Source organism: Pistacia vera, unplaced genomic scaffold (assembly GCF_008641045.1).
Source record: "Pistacia vera cultivar Batoury unplaced genomic scaffold, PisVer_v2 Contig1143, whole genome shotgun sequence".
In the NCBI taxonomy this organism is placed as follows: Eukaryota; Viridiplantae; Streptophyta; class Magnoliopsida; order Sapindales; family Anacardiaceae; genus Pistacia; species Pistacia vera.
Window position 1 is genome coordinate 191,929 of NW_022195186.1, and position 24,939 is coordinate 216,867.

Below are 24,939 nucleotides of genomic sequence, written 5' to 3' on the forward strand. Positions count from 1 at the left end.
ATTATTGCAAACGAACGTATGACATTTGTTATTTACATAAAGATCAAGACATTTACAAGGAAAATGAGTTCGGAATTACTGATAATATGGTCGGAGATGCTCAACATTCCAAGCTTGGGGCACTTTGGAACCATTCAGTCATTTGAGATGATAAGTCCCTGGTCCTATCACTTCGGCAACGCGGTATGGACCTTCCCAGTTCGATCCCAGAACTCTCGCACTTGGTTCTCTTGTGCCGAGAAGAACTTCCTTTAGAACGAGGTCTCCGACCTAGAAGTCTCTTCTCCTGAACTTAGAGTCGAAGAACCTCTTCGCGCGTTGCTGATAGGCCGCTATGCTTAGCTAGGCCTTGCTACAATGTCCTTCAACTAGGTCCAGACTTGCACGCATAAGCACTTCATTGTCTGTTTCATTGTAAAGGTCCCTCCGAAGTGAACTAGTTCCTACCTCCACAGGGATCATTGCTTCGCAGCCATATGCTAGCGAAAACGGAGTTTCTAAGGTAGAGGTTCTTGAAGTTGTTCTATAGGCCCACAAGACTTCAGGGAGGTCATCGGCCCCATTTCCCTTGGCTGCGCCAAGCTTTGCCTTCAAAGTATGCTTAATTGTTTTGTTGACAACTTCAACTTGACCATTTGCTTGCGGCCTTGCGACGGAGGCAAACTTTTTGTGAATACCCAACTCGTCGCAGAACTGTTTAAACTCCTCATTGTCGAACTTTTTTTTGTTGTCGGATATAAGGGTATGAGGAATTCCGTAGCAGCACACGATGTTCTTGAAGATGCAGTCCTTGAGCTTTCTAATCGTGATCGTGGCTAATGGTTCGGCTTCAACCCATTTGGTGAAGTAATCCACAGCGATCACGACATATTTTACTCCTCCTTTACTAACTGGCATAGGGTCGATGAGATCGATCCCCCACATGGAGAACGGCCAGGGGCTGGTCATAGTTGTCAGTTGGTGAGAGGGGGCCTGCGGTATGTTCGAGAACCACTGGCATTTGTCACACTTCTTGACAAAGTCGTATGCATCTTCTTGGATCAGGGGCCAGTAGTACCCTTGACGAACAACTTTATTGGCAAGAGATCGTGCGACGGTGTGATTACCGTAGATCCCTTCATGTATCTCTCTCAGGATGTAATCTGCCTCTTCGCTGTCTACACATCGGAGTAAAGGGGCACTAAACCCTCGCCTATACAGTTGATCTCCAATGAGGGTATAACGAGCAGATCTTGTTCGGATGATCCTTGCCTCGACGTTGTCGCCGAGCAAGGTCCTATCTTTGAGATACCGAATGATATGGGTCATCCATAAGTTTGACTCTGTTATATTCACGACCTGTTCGATCGGGCTGATACTGGGGATCTCAATGAATCGAACAGGAATGCTCTCTAGTGTATCCGAGTCCAATGATGAGGCTATCCTTGGTAAGGCATCTGCCACAGAGTTACTATCTCTAGGGATCTGCGTGATTGTCAAGTGTTTGAATAGCTCGAGTGCCGCCCTAGCTTTCTCCAAATAGCCGATCATGTTTTCTTTCTTGGCTTGATACTCCCCCATCGACTAACATGGAGTCGCTATGGATACTAATCGTGGTTGCGCCCATTTCCCTGGCCAACTGCAGGCCAGCGAGCAAAGCTTCGTACTCGGCCTCATTAATGGTCACTTTGAAACCGAACCGGAGAATGCCATGAATACGAGCCCCTTCGGGACTAAATAGGAGAAGACCTACCCCAGCCCTCTTTCTGTTTGATGATCCATCAAAGTAGAGGCTCCAGATTGACAGGTTTTGGACAGTTTCTTGGATGACTTCACTGGACTGTTGTTTCGACTCACTCGTCGGGTGATGTGAGAACTCTGATATGAAGTCGGCAATAGCCTGCCCTTTGATAGTTACTCTCGGTCTGTAATGGAGATCGAACTGACTGAGTTCCATGGCCCATTTGAGCAATTTACACGATGCCTCCGGTTTTTGGAGGACCTGCCTGAGCGGGTAGTTGGTCATTATGTGAACTGTATAGGCATGGAAATAAGGTCACAACTTTCGGGAAGCGATCAGCAGGGCATAGCCTAATTGCTCCATTTCTGGATACTGCATCTCGGCATCCAATAGATTCTTGCTCGCGTAATATACAGGCCATTGCATTATGTTCTCTTCCCGAACTAAGGCTGCACTAACCGTGAACTGTGAGACGAACAGGTACAAAAAGAGGATCTCTTGCATGAGAGGCTTGGACAGAAGTGGTGGCTTCCCGAGGTGTTCCTTTATTCTTTGGAATGCCTGCTCATACTCGGGAGTCCATTCGAACTTCTTATTGGCCTTGAGTACATTGAAGAATGGCAAGCATCGGTTTGTTAGCCTTGATATGAAGCGACTTAGCGTTGCTATTCGCCCACTCAGGCTCATGACCTGTTTTTTGTTGGTCGGGCTCTTCATATCGAGGAGAGCTTGGATCTTTTCGGGGTTGATCTCAATTCCCATTGGTTAACCATGTACCCTAGGAACTTTCCCGAGGATACTCTGAATGAACATTTGAGGGGGTTCAGCTTCATTCAAAACTGTCGTAGGATGTCGAATATCTCAGCGAGATATGCTATGTGATCTGAAGCGATAGGCGACTTGACAAGCATGTCATCCACATAGACCTCCATTGTTCTACCGATCTGTTCGAAGAACATTTGGTTAACCAGCCGCTGGTAAGTTACGCCAGCATTCTTGAGGCCAAAGAGCATAACTCTGTAGTAGTACAGTCCCTGGTCTGTAACAAAGGATGTATGCTCTTCGTTCGGTGCGTACATCAGAATTTGATTGTACCCGAGTACGCGTCCATGAAACTTAGCAGCTCGTGCCCTGAGGTGGCATCCATGAGCTGATCGATCCTTGGCAGGGGAAATCTGTCTTTTGGGCACGCCTTGTTGAGGTCAGTGAAGTCGACGCAGGTTTGCCATTTGTAATTAGGCTTCTTCACTAGGACCGGGTTGGTAACCCAAGTCGGGTAGAGTGCTTCTCGGATAGATCTACTCCGAAGGAGGTTATTTACCTCGAGTTTCAAGGCATCGTACCGCTCCGGATCCATCGCTCTCCTCTTTTGACGAACCGACTTGGCTTCGCTGTCGATGTTCAACGCATGGCAAATAACATCCGGGCTGATCCCAACCATATCTGCATGTGACCATGCGAACACATTGATATTTTTCTTGAGGAAGCTAGTCAGTTCGCTGGTGAGCTGCGGGTTGAGATTGTTCCCAATCCTTAACACCCTGCTCGGTTTGTTCTGGTCGACCAGTACTTTAGACAGGTCCTCAACTGGCCCACTGGAAGGGCACTCCTGAATGCGAAGATCCATATTATCCTTGGCTGGGCTAGGCTGTGGCTCAATTCGGCTGATCGCCATTGCCTGTCTGTGATTGTCGCATGAGGTGCCTTTCCCCTTTCACGCCATCTATATTGCTTTCACATAGCAGTCGCGAGATGCACGCTGAGACCCGCTAACTTCCCCGATCCCCGTCGGGGTGGGAAACTTCATCTTCAGATAGTAAATCAAAGTGATTGCCTTGAAGTGTCTTAGCAGAGGTCGTCCCAAGATTCCATTAAAGGCGGATGGGCAATCCACTACCAAGAACTTGATTACCTTGGTCACTTCGTCGAAGTCACCTAGTGTGATTGGGAGTGAGATCGTCCTTTAGAGGAGTAGGTGGTCCCCTGTAAAACCATATAAAGGGAATGAGGCAGGCTCCAGGTTGGCGTTGTCCAAATTCATTCTTTTGAAAGTTGAAGCGAACAGGATGTTCACAACACTTCCTTTACCCACTAACATTCTGTGAATATTATGGCGCCCTATGAGGGGTGTGATCACAAGAGCGTCATTGTGGGGATGATGTAGTCGAGCCGCGTCCTTTTCAGAGAAGGAGATTTCCTCATCCCTGCGAACCTTTTGTGGTCGCTGCGCTGTGCTCATCACTCTGATAGGGTCGTGATGGGCTTCGCAAGCATACATTTCTTAGGCACCTTGCGAGTTCCCCACGAGGTGCGGTCCCCCGAAGATTAAATTGAGGGTGTACACCCCTTTGCGATCACAATGCTTCTTACTCGATTCCCCCTAATTTTTCTCTCTCAAGGGAGCGGAGTCATCAATATATTCCTTGAAGTGTCCTTGCTTATTAACGTCTTCGATCGCCTGCTTGAGAGCTTGGCACTCATCGGTATGGTGCCCATTATCTCGATGATAGCGATAGTATTTTTTACTGTTCCTGGCCGATGGGGGATTTTTCATGGGCTCAAGTTCTCCGAGTAGGCTGGCTTCTTCTGACTTGTAAAGAATAGCCGATACAAATGCATTCAACGGAGTATATTGGTTCCTGTCACGATCGCGATGAGAAACTGGGGCATAAGACTTTTTGGGCTCATAGCTCGGCTTCTTTCCTTTTCGCTGATCGTCAGGAGCCCGTCTGTGATTAACTCTCATTCTTTCCTCCCGACCAGGCGCACTACCTAAGGCACCGCAGTCGCGACGATGAAGTGCCACTACAAAACTTTCAATACGGAGATATTTGTCCGCAAGGTTGTAAAAGCGGGTAAGAGAAATATCATCCTCAGCCTGTAGCTCTTTCCACAGGTCGATCTGTGGACAAACTCCTGTTATCATGAGAGTCCGAACAGACTCTTCGGGAGTGTGAGCTACCTTGTTAAGTTCTCTGTGGAATCGATCTATATATGATTGGAGGGATTCGTCCTTCTCGTGCCTTATATTGCTGAGATAACTCAAAGGCATTGAGAACTTTCTGTTCGCTTGGAAGTGCCTCAGGAACGTCATGCTTATCTAAGGCCACAAATTGATAGATCTTGCCGGGAGCAACCTGAACCATCGTTTGGCATGAGAGGTCAAGGTCACTGCCAGACAACGACACTTTGCCAAATTCGAGACCTGGTGAAACTCCATCAGGTCATTGAATTCATATAAGTGATCCTACGGATCAGAATTTCCATCGAACGCCCGCATGTCGAGCATTCTAAATCTCGATGGGAGTGGGAAGGCTAAAACTGCTGGAGAAAAGGGAGATGCTGATGCCACCTACCCTTGCTCATAGTGTTGAGCTTTTAGTTGATCAAGAGCTCGCTGCAGCTCTTTGATTTGAGGTAGCAGCGTTACCTGGGGATTACTTTCCACGATGTGGGTACGACCCTCACTTCTACGGTTGAGGAATGATCGTAGGTCAGATTCCTCCTCGCCTCCGTCGGTAGTTCCGGCCAATCTTGACACACGCTGAGTAGAGCCGTGTGATGGCACTGCGTTATTCAGGGAACTTTCACTACCTCTACGGTGGTGCGAACCGACCCGCGGAGTGTGGTAACTTCCCATACGACAATCAGGATTGTTCTGGCGGTGATTAGAATTGTCCTGCCTAGCACTTTTGTGAGGGTTTTCATGCGACATGGCATGGGATGGCTCGGGCTGTATCCTTTTACCGAGTCTCAATGCCACGGGTATTCTACTTGGGGCGTGGTCGGTGTTCGCCGGGCCTTTGGAGCTTTTAGGCCCATTTTTCGCCACTTGCTTACCCTTTCTTTGACGCGCTGCAGTACTCGCGGCATGGGCTATCACCCTTTGCCGCGTTTTCACGTGACCTGTAGGCGTTTTTGGCAGTTGCACTGCTGCATTTGATCTGGGTTGCACACCCTGGTCCAAACGGTCCAATCTTTGCGTGACCATTTGGAGAGTATTGTTAAACCTCTCCAGGTAGCTTAGAACGGCGAGGTTAAGTTGTGAACTTGACGGGATGTTCCCTGCGGCAGTCTGTGGGACCGAGGGTACCCCGGGAGAGGTGTCCTCCTGCACTTGGGGAATGCCCTCAGTATTCTGGTTGGTTTGTTCAGGTTCAAATCAGTGAGCCATTTGCTATTGTACGACCAATGAGTTAGAGATTCTCCTGATGAAGGATGAATACTAAATCAAGGCCCTTCTTCTAGCGCCAAACTGTTGATGTTGGATTTTGGACACCAACTAAACATGCATGTGCAATGGTAAGTGGGCCCAGAAGACACACGTGAATGGTTTGAATGTGAGTGAAAGAGAATGACAAGACTATTTTTAAAGTGGTTCAGATGCTTTAAGGAAGCAAGTCCTACATCCACTGATATGTATTAATGTTAGCGACCTGGTCGTGGTCAGCGAGCTGACTTTACAAATGATGTTTACAAGTGAGAGAGAGAGAAATATAGTATATGCTATTTCTTTGAGAGATTAGCTAATCCCGAAATTGAGAGAGGAACTTCAATTTATAGTGGGATGGATTAAGGTGATGATTGCTAAATCTGTGAGTTGGTGGGATTATCCGTACAAATCTTCTTTTATGTCCTATTACTCTTCTTCCAAAACGATTTGCGCGATTTGGTGCATGCAATTGGACACGTGGAAGCTCTCCAGCTCATGGCTGGCCTGACGCGCGGTGCCCACTATACTGACAAAAGCAGGCTGCTCCTTTGTCACGTGACTTAGCTATGGGTTCCCGGGTTCTGACTTTTGCATGCTGACCTGATCCACATCAGCCCTACTTTCCTTAGGCATAACATTGTTAGACTTGGAATCCATTTGTTAAATTTGAAGTACTAAAATTTCTTTAGTTTCCAATTACTTTTATATGTTTTTGAATTTCTATTAAAGATTATTTTCTTCTTCTTGAAATGAATATGATTAGGACATGCTTGTAGCTGTAGAGGATAGTTTAGCTGTAGCTATTGAGTGGATACTTTCAGAACTTTTCAAACATCCTGAGACTATGGGGAAAGTACAAAAAGAGTTGGAAAATGTCTTGGGACTAGATAGGATGGCAGAAGAATCAGATTTGTTGAACCTAGAATACTTAGACATGGTTGTGAAAGTGTTAGTGTATATTAGTGCATGCCCTAGAAACCATTCGTGTTGTCGGTTTCAGAGCATTTTGTCTTGTATCTATATATATATATCATAAATAATAGAAGAAAGCGTTCTTCAATTCATATATGTAAATTGCTTCCTTTATTCAGTCATGCATTTAAAATAAAGTATGTATATGAATTGTCCATCTGATTCATTTAATTGGTAAATGAATTATCGAAAAGGGTTCCCTACAGAAGCAATATAATTTGGGCAACTATATTGCACAGTAGGCATACCGGATGCTTCCGAAAGATATCATGAGTTGATANTTTTTCTTTTCCTTTTCCTTTACCTTTTACTTTTTGTTTGAGTAGGCTTATTGAAGCCCCACCACTACATCTCTTTCTAAGCTTTAATAATAGTTAAAATCATTTTAAATTAAATACTTCATATTTATTTTCCAAAATTACCCCTTTTTAATATTTTTCTTCTTAAATTTTTTTGTTAATTCCATCATCCCTATTTTTTCTCCGGTTAGATTTCAGTTGCTATTCTTCCTTTTCATACAATTGAATTGGCTCTTCCTCATCCTTAATTTTCTTCTAGTTAGATTTCAGTTGACGTTCTTCCTTTTAATAAAAACGAATTGGCTTTTCCTCGTACATGTTATTTCCTCTCTAATTTCTTTTACACAATATCTTTATTCCAATCACTTCAACTTCTATGAGAATTGTTGATATAGAAATCTACACCAACCAACAAGATTCGATCGACCTTGTCGGGATTAGAATTGATGTGTGCGTGATTATGGGTAATCAGTGATGAGTGAATGATAATGCCAGAAAGTAAATGACAAAGATAACTTTTAAAGTGGTTAGGTGAAGTTAACTGCCTACGTCCACTGTGTTTTGTGTATATGTTGTGAGAGCTTACAATGTAGTTTTAATCAAGAATTTTTATCCCCCTCCTCATCGTTTTAGGGGGGGTCTATATACAAGATTTACATAAAGGAAAGAGCGAAATTAAGGGGATTACAAATGATTTGAACCACAATTCTGATAACATTGCGATTGAGCACTATGTTTGCGCATCGATAACTGTTGATCCAGTCATTCTCACGATATCTAGGATCTGAAGTAATCTGGGGATTGATTGATTAATTCCTGGGACTATCCACGACTAGCTTGTGTTGGGTTGAGCTACGGCTCGATGAGCTCATGATAGGTCAATTAATCATAGTTGCTGAGATCATTCTAGGCCGAGCTATATCCTTGTGTTGGCCCAAGCTTGGTGGAAAAGCCACACACAGCATCTGCCCCCTAGTGTTCGATGCTCATTTCGGGCTTCGAAGACTATCGCTCGATCTAACGCTAGGCTTGGCTTCAACAGTGAGTCTTTGATTGCATGCTTGATCGGACTTCCATGACTGACTTTACATTTCATTGATGTTCTTCACACTTGGACATTATTACCTGTGCCACCTGTTAAAACTTAGAATATAAAAAGTCAGGGTATAAAGTAATTTTTGCGTGGTCGTTTCGCATTAAATGTGGCAGCCTTTGTTAGTTACGTTTGTTAGGAGTGGGTGCCCTAGAGCCAATCAATTATTGTAGAATTGACATTTTATAATAATGTTCATTGATTAATAAAAAGGCATTTTATTCTATATCACATAAATAATCATTGTATGTATTGATATATGTCCTTAGAATGGTAGAACCGTGATGAGGGTATCAAGTGTTTCAAATCTTGATAGTGATAACCCTATGAGCACATATGGTGGCTGTTCTAGAAATGTCCGTTGCCCTAGTATTATTCTGAAGTGAGGACATAGACAATACGGTAAGACTATCATAGTGTTGAACGACCTTATCAAAAGGCAGTGACTGATCTCACTTGTCAAGGTTGTTTGATGACAACTTGGTGTAACACATGAGTGCTTGCTGTAGGCAAGTTTACTGGACTGACTCACCAGAGGATTCCATATGGATGGTAACCCTAGTGTCTATGGAACAAATCCTCTAACAAATGGTGGTGCATGTGATCCTTAGACTTGAGATCACCGGAGCGCCTTGTGCACCGATTGGTGTAGTTTGACACTAGCGCAACGCAGTTCTATTCAGAGCTGTCAATACGGTAGTGATTGGCTGCATCAAGGAGTGTATCAAGACTATGATGGATCGCTAGAGGATTCATCACTCCCAGGTATGGGGGAGGTTATCTCACGGCGTAATTCAGTAAATGGCAATAACACTAAAATTGTGGCCATAGTGGGATTGAGTTGTTGCTTTATCTAGATTACTATTCAGGTCATTGGTCCAGTAATTGAATAGATGCATATCGAGAGTAACTGATGTTGACACTATTTCTATGCCTCGGTCTCGTTGAGATAACAGATAATGAAAGGATTGGATTGTACGGTAACCATATCATTGACAGGTAGCTGCTTCTTTGAATCCAAATCTATCGGATGGCCATGATGCCTTGCTAGGGGCCAATCTTGGTCTGTGTGTAGTGAGATGATTAATTGGAGTTAATCGCAATACTACACACTACCGGTATGATAAGGAGCCTATGAGTCACGCACATAGAAGATAGTTTAAGAACCAGTTTGTAAGAAGGGTGTTTTCGTCTTTTTAGGCAAAAAGGGTATTTTGGTAATCTCACAGTGTAATTAAATTTGCTGAGGTCATAACCTTTATTTAATTTGATATTAAAATTAAATAAGTGAGATTACTTTTAAATATGTGTTCGCATATATCTAAATAAATTATCATTATTGTTAAATGTTAATATGTGATATTAATTGAATTTAATTGAGATAATGATGATTAAAATTTAAATATCTAAAAGGGGCTGTTTGGATACAGGGGGTGTTTGGGTTGGTGCCCAAGCCTATTCCATGATAGAATAGGACAAAGTGTGCCCTATATAAGTGCAACACTTTGTGAATTAATAAATGGAATTCATTCAATCATTGAGAGTAAAAATATTATAGCCCTTTTTTCCTTTCTCCCACGCCAGATTGCCTTTTTGCTTGAATCAAATCTCTTTTGATTTCATCTTGGTTCTTAAAGCTGAAGAAGATCTAGCAAATCCCTCTTTATTTCCTTGGGGTTGTCTTTGTGTAGACTACATTGGTTCGATCCTACTCTTGGGTCGATAGCGAAATCCGTTTAGAGACAAATTGGAGGAGCCTCCAAACGTGCATATGATTTCTTAACTCTAGACTGAATTTTCTGTAGATTCTTATTTAATGTATAAACTATAAATTTGTGCCCTAATATTGGCACCAACGAACGATCCATGTAGAAAATAATTTTTGTTTTCTGCTACCTTGACTTGACCGTTTCTTGCGTGTAGGTGACAACAACTGTTCACGCACAAAGTTGAGGCGTTAGGCGGCGAAAATTATCATTTTTGACGGTTCGTCATACCTTTGTGGATGGTCGACATGTGGCCATGTCCAAGGGTTGAGATTGCTCAATGAACAAAGGGCTAGGATAAGTTGTGAGTCGATGGTCAAGATTGAACTCTGCCATTTCATCTTCCATGTAAAATCATTGTAAAAGGTGGCGAATATTCAGAACAACTACTTTGAAATTTCTCCCACCCTCTTGCTTTTCTTTGCCATTGCTCTTACGTCGTCATGCTGGTCTTTCTTACAAGTTCTCAACACTCTTCTTTGTTCTAGTAAGACTTCTTTCTCCTTCTTACTCATTTTTCTGACTTTTGTACTAAAGGGTGGCTGCTACAGTGGCCACATTGGATGTTTTAAGATTTTAGTAGGGTTTTTGAGGTGCATTTTTGGTGGTCTCGGGTTTTAAAGGGGTTTAATCGCGGTGGCTATCGGTGTCCTGGGTAGGTCGCACGACTTCATTGTGTTGCGTGAGATATTTTAGGTGCCTAAGATGGAAGCGAATGTGGAATGGTCACCGAGTTGTTTAAGCTCTAACACATGTTCGCTTCTTTTTATAGGTACCCAAAGTTAAATTACAACCATGTCCTTGTCTAGCAATCACACAACAGATTGAATGTTCGATTCACCAGTTGACTTGGCAGTACTAGGGGATGTGTCCCCCAAGATATCCGAAGAGTTTGTCACTAGAAGCTTGGACCCTGACGTCACGGGCTTGTCTGATCGTGCTTTGATCCAACTAGTTCATTCCTCACTGTCCTCAGCTCACAGGGTATGAAAAGAGCCACAATCCTCAATCACCCTAGGGATCTTGAACGCATCAGGGCAACCTATGCACCGCAGCTCAATCTGATGGCCCCGGGAGAACACGCTCAAAAGAACCCTCTAGTCGGATGGGTGGCAATTTTTCAGACTTTCCTCAGGTGCGGGGTATCCATTCCCCTGCACCCTTTCATCGATAAAGTGTTGAAGCGATTCAAGATCGCTCCTCTCCAACTAACAGCCAATTCTACTTGATCATTACTGGGGTATACATCGCGTACATGATCGCTGAGCTAGACAAATCATCTGTCAAAGAGTTTGTCCACTTGTACAAGCTCAAAAAAGGGCAAGATGTACTTCCAAGGCGAGGAAAGTACGTTTCAATGGGTTGGTCAATGTCCTAAAGAATGTCCCACATTGGGATTCTCAATTCTTCTTCTACGAAGCGGGGACGAGTGGTGTCTTCTTTCTGGAAGCAAGTAAAGCTTTGGTCGCCCGCGTAGGCAAGGACAAGTTTTGAGCTTTGCTTCATTATCTAACTGAATTACTTTCTATTGCAGTTAACATCAAGTAGAACTATTTCCCAGTGGCGAGCATGTAAAGGCTATCACGTTTCAGTGATCTTCTTGAAAATTTGCACAAAGTCCACGACTTTCTTACGCTTATTCACCTAAAGGTGTATGACTTTTGCAAGGTTGAGGCCAATTTTTTAGCGCTTTTGGAAAAAGGTAAGTTGTTGCTTGCTCGCATTTGATTTCCTACGCAAATTGATTGCTAACTCATTTCCCTTTTTCCTTGTAGAAATGTAGAGTAAAAAACCCAAAAGCCTTAAGAAGAAAACGGCGGTGTCGGTGGCTGCTTAGAAGGTGTTGGTTGCTCTAGTGACAAAACAACTGCCAATGATGCCGGCACGAAGCGTGCTAGAGGCGAGCTTGTGGAAGGCCCAAGCGCGAAGAAATCTGTGATCGCTTATAAGGCGATTGGTGAGAAAAGCACCACTAGGCCCTTTAAGGGGCCAACGAAGAAGATGTCCAAGCCAATTGTGGGCTCGAGAAAAGGTAAAGCACTCAAGCAACACGATGGCTTGGAGACAAAGAAGGTGATTGAGCCTTATGGGGGCTCGGGCAAAGAGTTTGCCATGCATGCTGGTGACCTTAAAAAAAGCGTGGCTAAGAAAAAGCCTGCTCCTACGGGTGCAGCAACTACTCCAGGGGGAGTAGACCTGGTTTGTCCAAGCCAAAGGATAGGGAGATGGGCAAAGTGACCAAGGCTGATGTCGACGTTTTGATCAACCAACTCCCCTACCATATTGGTGTTAGGGCTACGGTGGCCAGGGATTGTGTCACCCGGCAAACATTTGTGGCTGTCAAGGACTCAGTTGTCTCCCAGATATTGGCCTTAACCTGCAGCTACGCGGCTAAGGTACTGGTAGCTCGCTTCCTTTTTTTGAATGCTACTTTTGTTTCTTGCTTGCTTCTCACCTTTTCGCTTTCAGGTTGCCATGGCGCCCTGACTCTTGTATGAAGAATGTGGCCAAACCTTGGAGGGAACTCACAAGGGATGGATACTGCTAGAGATGGTAAAGGAGGATACCTTGGCCAGGGCCGTGGTTGCGGAGAAAGAGAGGGAAGTTAGGCAAGCCAAGCTTGAACGCCTTAGGAAGGAAGTTGCACCCTTTGGGTTCAAGGAAAGGGAATTCCTTAACAAACTCAAGGCGAGCGAGGTTGCTCGGGGTAAGGCTGAAGCTAAGGCAGCAAAGGCCGACTAGAGTTTGGCTCAGTAGCGATGAGCCAACAACAAGCTAAACTCTAAGCTTTCCTTGGCCTAGAAAGTAGCAGCGAGCTGGGAGGCCAAATTCAAGTGGACTTCACTCGACCTTACCTAGGAAATGATAGGTTAGCAAAATGCTGAAGTTGAGGCCGAGCGACTCAGGCTTAGGATTGAGGAGCTGAAAGATGCAGTCACTACTTGATCCTGGGAGACGTTTTTAGTTAATGAATTAAACTTTTAGCTAATGAAAGAACATTTTTCAACGTTTCTCTTTCGAGCAATGATTGTTTCATTCCTGCAGAATCATTTAATTTATCCTAATCGGACTTTGGAACCCGAATTTTGCTCTAAGTCATGCGTAGTTCGCAAGTGGAGGTCGTAAACAAGGTCATCAAGCACACCATTAAAAAGAAGCTTGAGGCTAGTAAACAACAACGAAGCACTTCTTGATGCCGAGTTGTTTGCAAAGAAATCTAAAGTCTTCATTATCAAACTGTTTCCCATTGTCGGTTATTACAGTGTGGGGGACTCTAAATCGAAAAATAATACTTTGGTAGACAAAATCTTTCAACTTGTTCGATGTGATGGTAGCCAAGAGTTCATCCTCTGCGCACTTGGTAAAGTAATCAACATAGACCACTGTGAGCTTAACACTCCCTTTTCCTTGAGGCAAGGGTCCAATCAGGTCAATGCCCCAAATCACGAATGGCCAAAGGCTTGTCAAAGTAGTCAATTCTTGAGGTGGAGCTCACATAATATCTACAAACCTCTGACACCTATCACATCTACGCATATAGTCCACTGCATCATCGAAAACCGTCGGCCAACAATACCTCTAGCAAAGTACTTTGTAAGCTAGGGACTTGCCACTTGCACGATTTCCAGAAATCCCCTCATGGATCTCCCTTAGAACATAGTCTGCGTCTTCATGATCGATACACCATAGTAGCGATACGTTGAACCCACGCTTGTACAATTTATCATTGATAAGTGTGTACCGGGCTGCCTTTGTGTGGAGTGTTCTAGTTTTAGTTCTCTCTTCTGGTAGTGTACCATCCCTTAGGTAGGCAATGACTGCATTCATCCAACTGTATCTCTGACTTGTTGTTAAGATTGATACTTATAGAGCGGAGATGCTTGGTTTTGGGAGGAATTTAATTGGCATAGAATCAACCTTCTGTTGGTTCATTGTAGAGGCTAAGTGGGCTAATGCGTCCGCTTGCATGTTCTTCTCCCTTAGGATCTGGAGAATTGTGAAAGACCTGAACTACTTGAGCTCGACTTCAACTAGTTATAGGTAGGATGACATCCTATCTTCCTTCGCTTGTTACTCCTAGTAATTTGGTGGACCACGGGTTGTGAGTCACTGTAAACCTTAATGGATTCTGCCCCCGTTTCCTTGGCGAGACTAACCCTAAGAGCAATGCCTCATACTCAGCCTTATTGTTGGAAACGACGAACCCAAATCTCACCGTAGCTCTGATCGGGTTTCCCTCTAAACTTTCAGGCAAGAGCGCATTCGAGGAGCTATCTACATATAAAGTCCATTGTTATAAGTCATCGAGCATATACTTTTGTTGCTCGATTTCTCCCGAGGTGCTTGCCCCTGTCAGGCTTGACTCATCTTCTAGCTGATAGGAAAATTCAGATATGAAATCTGCCAAGGCTTGACCTTTGATCGCTGTCCTCGGGATGTACTTGATATCGTGCTGACTCATCTCTATTGTCCACTGGATTAACCTACTAATGCCTCGGGCTTTTGCATTATCTTCTTCAAAGGGAAGTTGGTCAGCACGTGAATAGAGTGTGCCTGGAAATAAGGTCACAGCTTCCTAGTAGCAATGACAAGGTGAGGGCAAGCTTCCCTATATCAGGGTACCTCATTTCCATGTTGAGTAATCTTTTGCTTACATAGTATACTGGCCATTGCACTTCTCTTTCCTCGTATAACAACATCGCGTTGACAGTAGACTTTGATATCGATAAGTACAATAACAATGACTCACCCTACGTAGGCTTTGACAACAAAGGCGGTTGTCCTAGATTTTTCTTCAGCTCTTGGAAGGCGCTCTCACACTACTCTGTCCACTTGAAACCTTTCTTTCCTTTCAGGGTCTCAAAAAGTGGTAAGCATCTATTTGTGGCTCAAGAAACAAATTTGTTGAGTATAGCCACATGCTCTATCAAGCTTTGTACCTGCTTTACGTTGGTTGGGCTTTTCATATTGAGTAGAGCTTGAATCTTCACTAGGTTGGCTTCTACACTCCGTTGGTTCATGAGGAAACCTAGGAATTTCCTTGAGCTTACCCCAAAAGCACACTTTAAGGGGTTGAGCTTCATTTGATATTTTCTAATGATGTGAAACATTTCCCCCAAATGCTCAATGTGGCTTTCTACGACTTTTGACTTGACAAGCATGTTGTCGATGTACACCTCCATGGTCTTGCTGATTTGGTTGGCGAACATCTTGTTCACCAAGCACTGGTAGGTCGCCCCAGCATTCTTGAGTCCAAACAACATAACCCTGTAACAATAAATTCTACGGTAAGCAATAAAGGCGGTATGCTCTTCATTGGGTTGGTACATTGAGATTTGATTATATCCTGAGTACATATCCATAAAGCTAAGTAGAGCATTTTTGGCTGTCGCATCTACTAGCTGGTCGATCCGTGGTAGCGGAAAGTTGTCTTTAGGACAGGTTTTGTTTAGATTTGTGAAGTCGATGCAAGTCCACCCGCTTGTTGTTTGACTTTTTGACTAGGACCGGGTTGGCGAGCCAGTCTAGGTATTTGACTTATCTAATGAAGTTGATTTTCAAGAGTTTGTCAACTTCATCTTTGAGCACTTGTGAGCACACTCCATCCATAGATCTTTTCTTTTCTCTTATGGGCCGAGCCTTAGGGTTAAGATTCAACTTGTGGCACATTACCTCGAGGTTGATCCCCACCATATCTACATGCACCCATGCAAACACGTTGAGGTTTTTCTGCAGGAACCCTACCAGATTATTGGCTATTTCTCTGCTCAAACTGCTATCGAGCTTTAGTATGCAAGTTGGATCTTTCTCATTGACACTTATTTCTCACAGCTCTTCCGTCGGCCCTATTGCTGGTTCTTCTATATGGATGCAAGGATTTAATGTCTCCTCAAATGGTCTGGGGTTTGGCTTGGATTTTACTATAACCATTGTTCTCAAGAGTGACCACTTTTGTGCCATGTATATGGCCTTATTGTAACATTCCCGAGATTCTTTTTTGAAGCTCCTGATCATTGTGACCCCCTAGGAGTCAGAAACCTCATTACCTGGTAGTGGACCAATGTGACTGTGCTCAAATCATCCATGATTGGCCTTCCGAGGATGACATTGTATGAGCTAGGGCAGTTTACCACTAAAAATTTGGCCATCACCGTCCTGATCTTGGGCTCCATCCCCAAATTCACAAGGAGGTCAATCGTCCCCTTGGGAACTAGGCTATCCTTGGTAAATCCATAGAGCGGCAAAGGGCACACCCTCAAATCCCTCTCTGTGAACCTCATTCCTCAGAAAGCTCCTAGGAAAATGATGTTCATTGCATTCCCATTGTCGACCATTACCTTTTGTACTCAGGCATTATTGATTCTAGCTACAATTACAATCATGTCATGATTGTGGCGAAATGATTCTTCACATTCCTCGATCGTGAACCCTACTACCTTGCTTTCTTGTCTAGGCTGTTTGGGCAACTTCTATTCACAACTTATTATCGGAGGAACCAAGTCTGTCCTTGCCTCATGAGCATATTATTCACGAGCACACCTTGAGCTTCTTGCTATATCAGGCCCCCCATAGATCATGCCAACCCATACCTCGTTGTTGGCTTTGGTAAGGCTTACTGGACCTGATTTTGGGCTTGGTTTTGGTTTTGGTCTTGGTTCAGGATCTGGTGTTTTGCTTGCTTGGATTTTCACAAGCTAGTGTCGTCTTAACGAATTCCTTTAAGTGGCTCATTCTTTTCAGGTTTTCAATGGCACCCTTCAAAGCTCGACACTCGTTTGTGTTGTGTCTGACATCTTGATGGTATCAACAATAGTTTTGTCAATCTCTTTTGCCTGGAGCCCCCTCATTCTTTTTGGAGTGAGCAATCTCTTTGTCTCATATGAGACTTCATAGATATAAGCGATGTGTTAAGTGAAGGGGGTGTATTCTACATATTAGTTATCTTTTTTATTTATTTATTTTTTTTTTGTCTTTTCTAGAACTTGTTGCGATCCCTGTTATTGTGGTCTTAGCCCCCACGCTTATCCGATCGGCGATCTCATCGCTTGTCCGGGGCCTACCACTCTAAACTTCTAGCCAATGCTTCCCGTGAGCTTTCTATCCATTGGAGTTTTGCGGCCATCTAGTAGAACTTGGTTAGGCTTACATGATCTTCACTTTGGAGTTCTTTCCATAGCTTTATATTTGGTCTGATCCCTACAATCAGTAAAGTTTGGATGGACTCCTCGAGTGCATATGCAACCTTGCCTGTTTGTTTTGGAACCTTGTCAAGTACAAGGTTAATGTTTTGTCTCTTTTCTAATGAATGTTGCTCAAGTAGCTAAACGGCATTGCAAACTGTCTCCTCGCTTGAAATTGCTGCAAATACAGCGAGACTTATACCACCTTTTGGCATCTCCTACTAGTATAACTGCAAAGCACCTGTACTTCACCAAATCAGAGACCTGGTGTAGCTCTATTAGGTCGTTGAAATTATTGAGGTGGTCTCTTGAGTCCCCTCTCCCATCGAACTTACTTTCTAGCACCCTGAACCTTACGGAAGTGGGGCCTAGTAAACTTCTTAGGTAAATGGGGAACTTACTATTTCCTTGGCCATGCCATTCTGGCGGGCTTTCAGATTGTCGAGTATTCTCTATACATGATCTAAGTCTTCGTTGTGGTTGTCCTGGTTGGCTCTGTTTAGCCTCACTTTGAGCAAATGACCTCGCAAATCTGTAGCTTGCAAAGCTACTTTATTGTGTGCATTGATGTGCGAATTTGAGTCATGATGGCTAGGCTGATAAGTGCTATCATGCTCGTCGGTTCATTGCTTGCGACATCTGTTATCACCAGAACATCAGTCAATGCCAGATTGGTGCACATGGCTCGTCTCGCGAGTTGATGAGGATCGATCTTTTCTTGGACATGAGTTAATATTGGCATGTTGACGCTGGGGGTATTGTTGAACGTCTCGGGGATGACCATTGTCTTCACTCTCCCCTAGTGGTTATTTCCCTAGCCACCTCCTGGTGTTAGTTTACCCTCAGGACTCGAGCTCATGAGCGGAGTGTAGCTTGCGATGTCAAGGGTATTAGCCGCCTCTTGGTGCCGATGAACTAGACTGGCCGCTTATAGAATTCATACCTATTAGGGTGGCACTGGTGAAGCATGGCTAGTTAAGATTCTGGGCAGGTGGTTGCTGATTCCTCAACTCTACCACGTTTTGTTGCACCACCTGTGCAACCATCATTCTAAACATTTCCACTAGCTAGCCATTTTCAGGGTTTGACGTTCCTATACCCTAGTTATTCGTAACATGTTGAGTTGGTGGCATGGGTGGTCGGTGCCAAGCGGTGTCCTGTTGTACCTCTTGATGGGTGGTTTCCACGTTTCAAGGATTTTGGTGGTGATCTTTGATCTAGTGTGCACCATTATGGGCTTGGATTGGGCAGATTATCGTGATTGTTCGTAAGAATTACTGTGATGTTGGAGAAGGCTCCTTCTAGTGCCAAAATGTTGATATAGAAATTTGCACCAACCAGAGAATTCTGATTGACCTTGATGGAACAAGAATGTATGTGCGTGTGATTACAGGTAATTAGCAATAGACAAATATTAAGTGCAATAAAATAAATGATAATGTGGTTTTTTAAAGTGGTTTGGCGTGACAAACTTTTGAGCTTACATCCATTGTTTTTTGTATTTGTTATGAGAGCTTACAATGAGAATTCTGTGTCCAAGTTGTAACCCCTTTTTCATCATTTGTTGGGGTTTATATACAAGGTTTGTACAAAGGAAATAATGAAAATAAAAGGATTACAATTTATCTGAATTGCAATTATGATATTCTCGCGATTGGGCGTTATGATCGGGCAGAGATTGATGTTGATTTGGTCATTCTTGCAATATCTGGGAATTGATTAAATGATCATTCGGGTTATTCGCGACTAGTTTATGCTGGGTTGAGCTATATGTTGATGAGCTTGTGCTGGGTTGGACAACCGGTGGAGTCAGACTGTTCCTGGGTCGAGCTATATCCTCACAGTAGCCTGAGCTTGATGAAAAAATCACACACAACAAATCAAACATGTCCATAATAAAACTAAGAGTATTGTAATTTAAGCCCCACTAAATTTCTTTCTAAGTCCCAGTAATAAGTTTTAAATAACATTCATCCCATAATAATTGATATTAATTCTCATGGAAGTTGAACTCTAATTGAATAAAAATACTAGAGTATAAGAAAGCAATTTTATCAAGAACGAAAATGGCAACTGAAATTAAGCATAGGAGAAAAAATAGGAATGATAGCGTTATCAAAGAAATTTAGAAAGAAAAATATAAGAGAAAGGCAATTGAGGAATGAAATATGGAATATTTATAACTTTAATTTTTAAATTAATTTAATTATTATCATCAATAAGATCATCGTATATTTTTAAACCCTTTTGTTAATGTCAATATTCTTTTAAATGTTATTACCTCGTTTACCGGTGTTAATCAATAATTTATTACCATTAGCAAATGCTAACAAACAAAATTCAGATATATATTACCAATAAGATTGGTTATGTTATAGTTAATTTTTTAATCTTATGCTTTTAATCAAGCTTTTGGTGTGAGGATATCTCGAAGCTTTACTTATCAGATGAAAAACTTAAATCATAAAAAGATCTTTATAAATAAAAAACATTAATCGCACTTTAGTTACAACTTTGAAGTCTTTCATCACCATAAATTGATTACATATTATTCACACTTTGAACTCTTATATGTACATAATTGAAGGGAGAGGAAGCATTATAAAAAATTTAATATTTTTAAAATGTTATATAAAAGCAATTATTTCTTTATAAATACTATAAAAATGTCATACTAGAATTCTTACACTAAAAAATGAAAATTTCAAATGTATAATGAAAAACTAATCATGGTTATAGAGAGTTATATTTTTTAGAATTTTTCTAAAAATATACATATAAGTTGATAGAAATTTAATGAAATAAAAAAAATGTATTTTAATTTAGAATAAATAATTAAAAGTTAAGAATCCATAATATTCTAAAAAGGTTAAGAAAGAAACTTAAGAGAATTAATTGTATGAAGGGTTTTTATTGAATTTTTAAATCTCAAGGGGGCCATTCTACTTTACGCAACATTCTAGAAAAGCATTCCTACAAATTAATATTTCTCAACCACAAACTGCCATAAATATAATTTCAATTATATTTGTTTATTACGTATTATTATTCATCAAATGAAATAAACATGTGCTTGACTCCATAACATTATTGGTTGTGTCAACTTTAAGTAGTTAAAAGACAAAATATTTAGCTGTCAAAGTGTTAATCACACAACTAATTCCTAAGAAGAAACGTAAGAATTTTAATAAAGCAGCTTGTGGTCAAAGATATTTTTCATTTTTGATATTAAAAGGTGTTTGGGTCAGTTTATATGCGCTTCAACTAGTCTTTCAGGACCCTATTAAAAAGAGTTAAAAAAAAAAAAAGTTTAATGGGTAAAATTATTTTTTATGCATATGACAATTAAAAATAACTATTTCACGAATAGTTTAAGGGGGGCATGTTAGGTCCACTCAATTTACACGACATTCTAGAAAAGTATTTATCATTGATTGTTCATCAATGAAAAAAGAACAATGTTACAGACACCGATAGTTTGCACTGAATCGACGTACGTGACATCCAATTAGACGTAGCCACGTTAGAGACAACACTTGTCTTTTGTGAATAAACGGCCGTTCAACAATTATGGATGCCCGTCCATATTTGATGAACGACTGTTCATCACAAATGAACAAACGTCTGGACTCCTGTCCATAAAATTTTAGAAATAAAATAATGGACACCCGCGTCCATGACCATTTCACCATCTATAATTTTTAATGGAAGGCCAAGCTTTTGACTCTAGACGGGTGTCCACTTTTTGGGAGTTTTATTTTCTAAGCATTTTTTGTAAGTGTAATGGGCATAGCAGGAGCACATTTGATGCCCCACCTTCAATGTTGGTTGATTATGGACAAAAAGGCTTGACTTTGGATAGGCGTCCATTGTTTGGGAGTCATAGCAATATGTTTATTTTCTAAGCATTTTTTTAAAGTGTAATGGGCACAGTAGGAGCATTCAAGTTACCCACTCATTTTAAATAATTAATTTGACAAGTTCTGTTCTCATTGAAAATGGACGCCTGTCCATACAATATGGACAGGTGTCACTTTTTTTTTTTATAATTTAAATTATGGACAGGCGTCTATTCGAGGTCACTACAACAATATACACATATAGCTACGAAAATTAGCTACGGAAAGGAAAACTATAACAAATACATATTTACAGTTACAAAAGTCAATATTTATAGCTAATTAAAATAATTTTAGTGAGAAGATCTCCTCTCTCGAAGCTAATATTTATCTCTTACTTTAACTTATTAAAATTGTGGCAATAACTAGTCATTTAGCTACAATGTATTAGCTATGGTAAAACATTGTAGCTAATTAATGTATTCAGCTATAAACATTTTATTTACATGGCATATAATATCATTATTAGCTACGAGTTTAACTATATAGCCATTATTTGTGCATTAGCTATAAAATATTGAAATTTGTAGCTAATTAAGGTATCTAGCTATACAAATTTTATTTTCATGGTAGTAACAATATTTTAGTATCATTATTAGCTACTTGTTTAAATATATAGCTAGTATGTGTGTATTAGCTATAAATTATAAGGATTATAGCAAATAAAGAATGTGAAAATTAATTTGCTACAATCCTTAAAGTATGCAGCTATAGATATTCTAATTTATCTCGTGAGTAATTATATTTTTAACCTTCAACCAAACTAACTTAAAAGAACTCTTCAACGAGCTAAAAGTGCGAGCTTTTGTCAAATAAAATTTTATTTTAGAGGATCTCTGAGGTTTTTGTCTTTTCTATGATGATTTAAAATTAACACTTTATGAAATATAGATGATTTTACAAATGAGATATAAGATATTATAAGAATTGGTAATGTTACATATTTGTATATATAGACTTGTATGTATGTTCTAGATGATGATAATGATAGCGTTAATAATATTATTAATATTTGAGTATGACGGTATTTGTTTATTGTTAATTATATATATAGAAAATGTAAGAAAATATATAAAATACGGTTAAAATTATAGGAGATATGATACAAGTTAAATCATATAAAATACTACAAAATTACCTTCTTAAAAACTTTTTCATTGTTTGTGTGTTTGGTTTAATACTTTCATACAATGATACAAGACTATTGTGAAAAAATAAAGTAAGAATAAGAGATTAAGAATGGTGGAGTCATAAATGTCACCTACCAAAGATGGCAATAGCAACAACTGGAACATCAACAGCTTATTTAATGCCTATTTAAATTGAGGCTGGTAGTAATGACATTGAAACATTCATATTTTGTAAAAAAATTAGTTGATAACATTTTAAATTACTGGGATGAAGGATTTTATGAGTAGACAATTACTTGGTTGAAAATGACTTTATTAATGTTTTATTTTTTATATTAGATTTTTTCTTATGATATCATTTTATCTTTTTAATATAAAAATGTCGCTATAAATTTTTAATTATTATTAAATGTGTTAATTATAGCAATATTTGTTAAACTTAATTTTAATCAAAGCAATAAATTATAAATTCTTGATATAAATTATTTGTTTCATTGCAAATAGTTATAATATTTAGCTACAAATTATATATAAAAAAAAAATTATATCCTATTTAGTAATTTTTAAAGATGATAAAATTGTAATTAAGTTGAGAAAAGTAAGAGTGTGTTAGAGATTGTTGTAGCTTGAAAATAATCAATTAAGTTTTAAGCTACAACAATAAAAGTATTTGGTAAACAACTTTTAAAACTGATCAAGTTTGAAGATGATTATGAAATAATCTGATTTATAAAAGGATTACAACAAGCTATTTGGCCAAAAAAGGCTGCAAAACATTCGGTTGCCTTCTGTGGCCAAATGGCTTGTCAAAATCCAGTGAAACCACCAAATTCCGACAGATCAGCTCATGCTGGTCCTTATAGGACTAGTTGTGACTAGAGGTGGAAAATTGACCCGCCAGGCCCGGCCCGCGGCGGGTTACGTTCTTTGGCGGGCCGGGCCTAACTCGCCCGCTAACAAAGGCAGGCCGGGTTAGGCCCGCCATTATGGAGAAAATGGCTAGCCCAGCTCGACCCGCCAACCCTAACCCGCCGGGTTAGCGGCGGTCCAAGTCGGGTTAGCCCAATTTTCTTTTTTTTTTTGTTTTTTGTTTTTTTAATTTAACTTTTCAAATAAATGTTTTTAGTTAACTTTTCAAATATCAATAATTCAATTCAATTCAATTTTTTTTTTTTTGTTAACATTTCAAATATTAATTCAATTTTAATACAATAAAATTGTAATATAAGAAAAATTAGACTTATTCATTTATCAAAAAATAAAATAAGAAATTACAACAATTATTGCCTCGTTAAAAACCTCACCAAGAAAAACCCAATGGGAGAAAAACTTGGTAAAGAAAAAAGAGTGCAATAATTGACAATTAATTTACAAATTACATTTTACAAAACAACTAATTTGGGGGTGGTTCACTAGGACCTCCCTCATCTGTATCATCTATATTACAAAATTGAAATGATTCTACTAAAGCATTGTCGATAACCTCGTATTGATCTTGATGGCGCGATCGTTCCCAATCTCGAAGACATGTGAGGACTTCAATCATTTTTGGAGCAAGTTTAGTCCTCCTTTCATTTAAAATCCTTCCACTTGCACTAAATGTTTGTTCGGATGAGACGGTTGAGACAGGAACAGCGAAAACATCCAAGGCAAGTCTTGATAATACCGGAAAAATACATTTTCTGGCTCTCCAATACTCTAAGAGATCAAAGTGACCTGTTGAAAACATTTCGGGGGTTGCCAAATATTGTTGAAGTTCATTACTCTGCGACTCCATGGAGGACAGCATATTAGTTGTTGTTGTTGTTGGTGGTGGTGCGTCTGAAGAGGAGGCTGTGCTTCGGACTCGGGTCCTCTTCGGCCTATTCAGTGCATTCCAAGAGAATAAGTCTTCATTTGTTTCTTCTGCTACAGCTTCTCTGGATATTTCGCCTCTTTGCGACTGCGGGTTCCCATACCTGTTTTCATATTGGAAATATACTTCGAAAAGACTATTTTTTACCTCTCCTATTTGATTGACATATGATTCGTTTTGTAAATTTTCACTTAAATTGTCAAGACCATTTTCTAAACGTGCTAATTTAATTCTAGGATCAAATATAGCACCTAAACAATAAAGAAAAGGAACGGGTCTCCAATATTTCAAAAATTTTTTTTCCATTGCCTTTATTGGTGCATGTAAAATTTCATCATCTTTGTTTTTTGTAAATAACTCGGAAATTTTTATAATTGCATGTATTACCAATGGACTAGTAGGATAATACACACCAGAAAGTTGTAAAGTGGCTTGGTAAAAACATTTGAGAAAAGAATGAAATACTTTAGCTATCTTCCAATCATTTTCTACCAAATGATGAGGACCTCTATTATTTGCTACAAAATAACTAATTATATTAGCATAAGGTAAACATGAATCAAGCATTAAATAAGTACTATTCCATCTAACAGGCATATCTAATGCAAAAGTTCTAGGAGACATATTTGATTTTATACAAGCTTCTTGAAATTCAGCATTTCTTTTATTACTACTAGTAATCCAAGCTAAAGATTCCCTAATTCTATCAATATTTTTTTTAATTGTTTTCATACCACTTTTCACAATTAAATTAATAACATGACATGCACAACGTTGGTGAAAAAACTTCAAATTATTATATAAAAGATAA

The 24,939-nt window shown here is 40.3% G+C and overlaps 1 protein-coding gene across 1 annotated transcript in view; it reads left to right on the forward strand.

Moving 5' to 3' along the window:
- LOC116144847 (cytochrome P450 CYP736A12-like) overlaps window positions 1–12,805 on the forward strand; it is a 28,063-nt gene extending 15,258 nt beyond the window's left edge. Inside the window, exons 3-5 of the mRNA XM_031430276.1 lie at window positions 6,697–6,881; window positions 11,920–12,262; window positions 12,584–12,805. Of these exons, the coding sequence (XP_031286136.1) occupies window positions 6,697–6,881; window positions 11,920–12,262; window positions 12,584–12,805 (750 nt within the window). The remainder of the gene's footprint in view (window positions 1–6,696; window positions 6,882–11,919; window positions 12,263–12,583) is intronic.
- The last annotated feature ends 12,134 nt before the right edge of the window (window positions 12,806–24,939 follow it).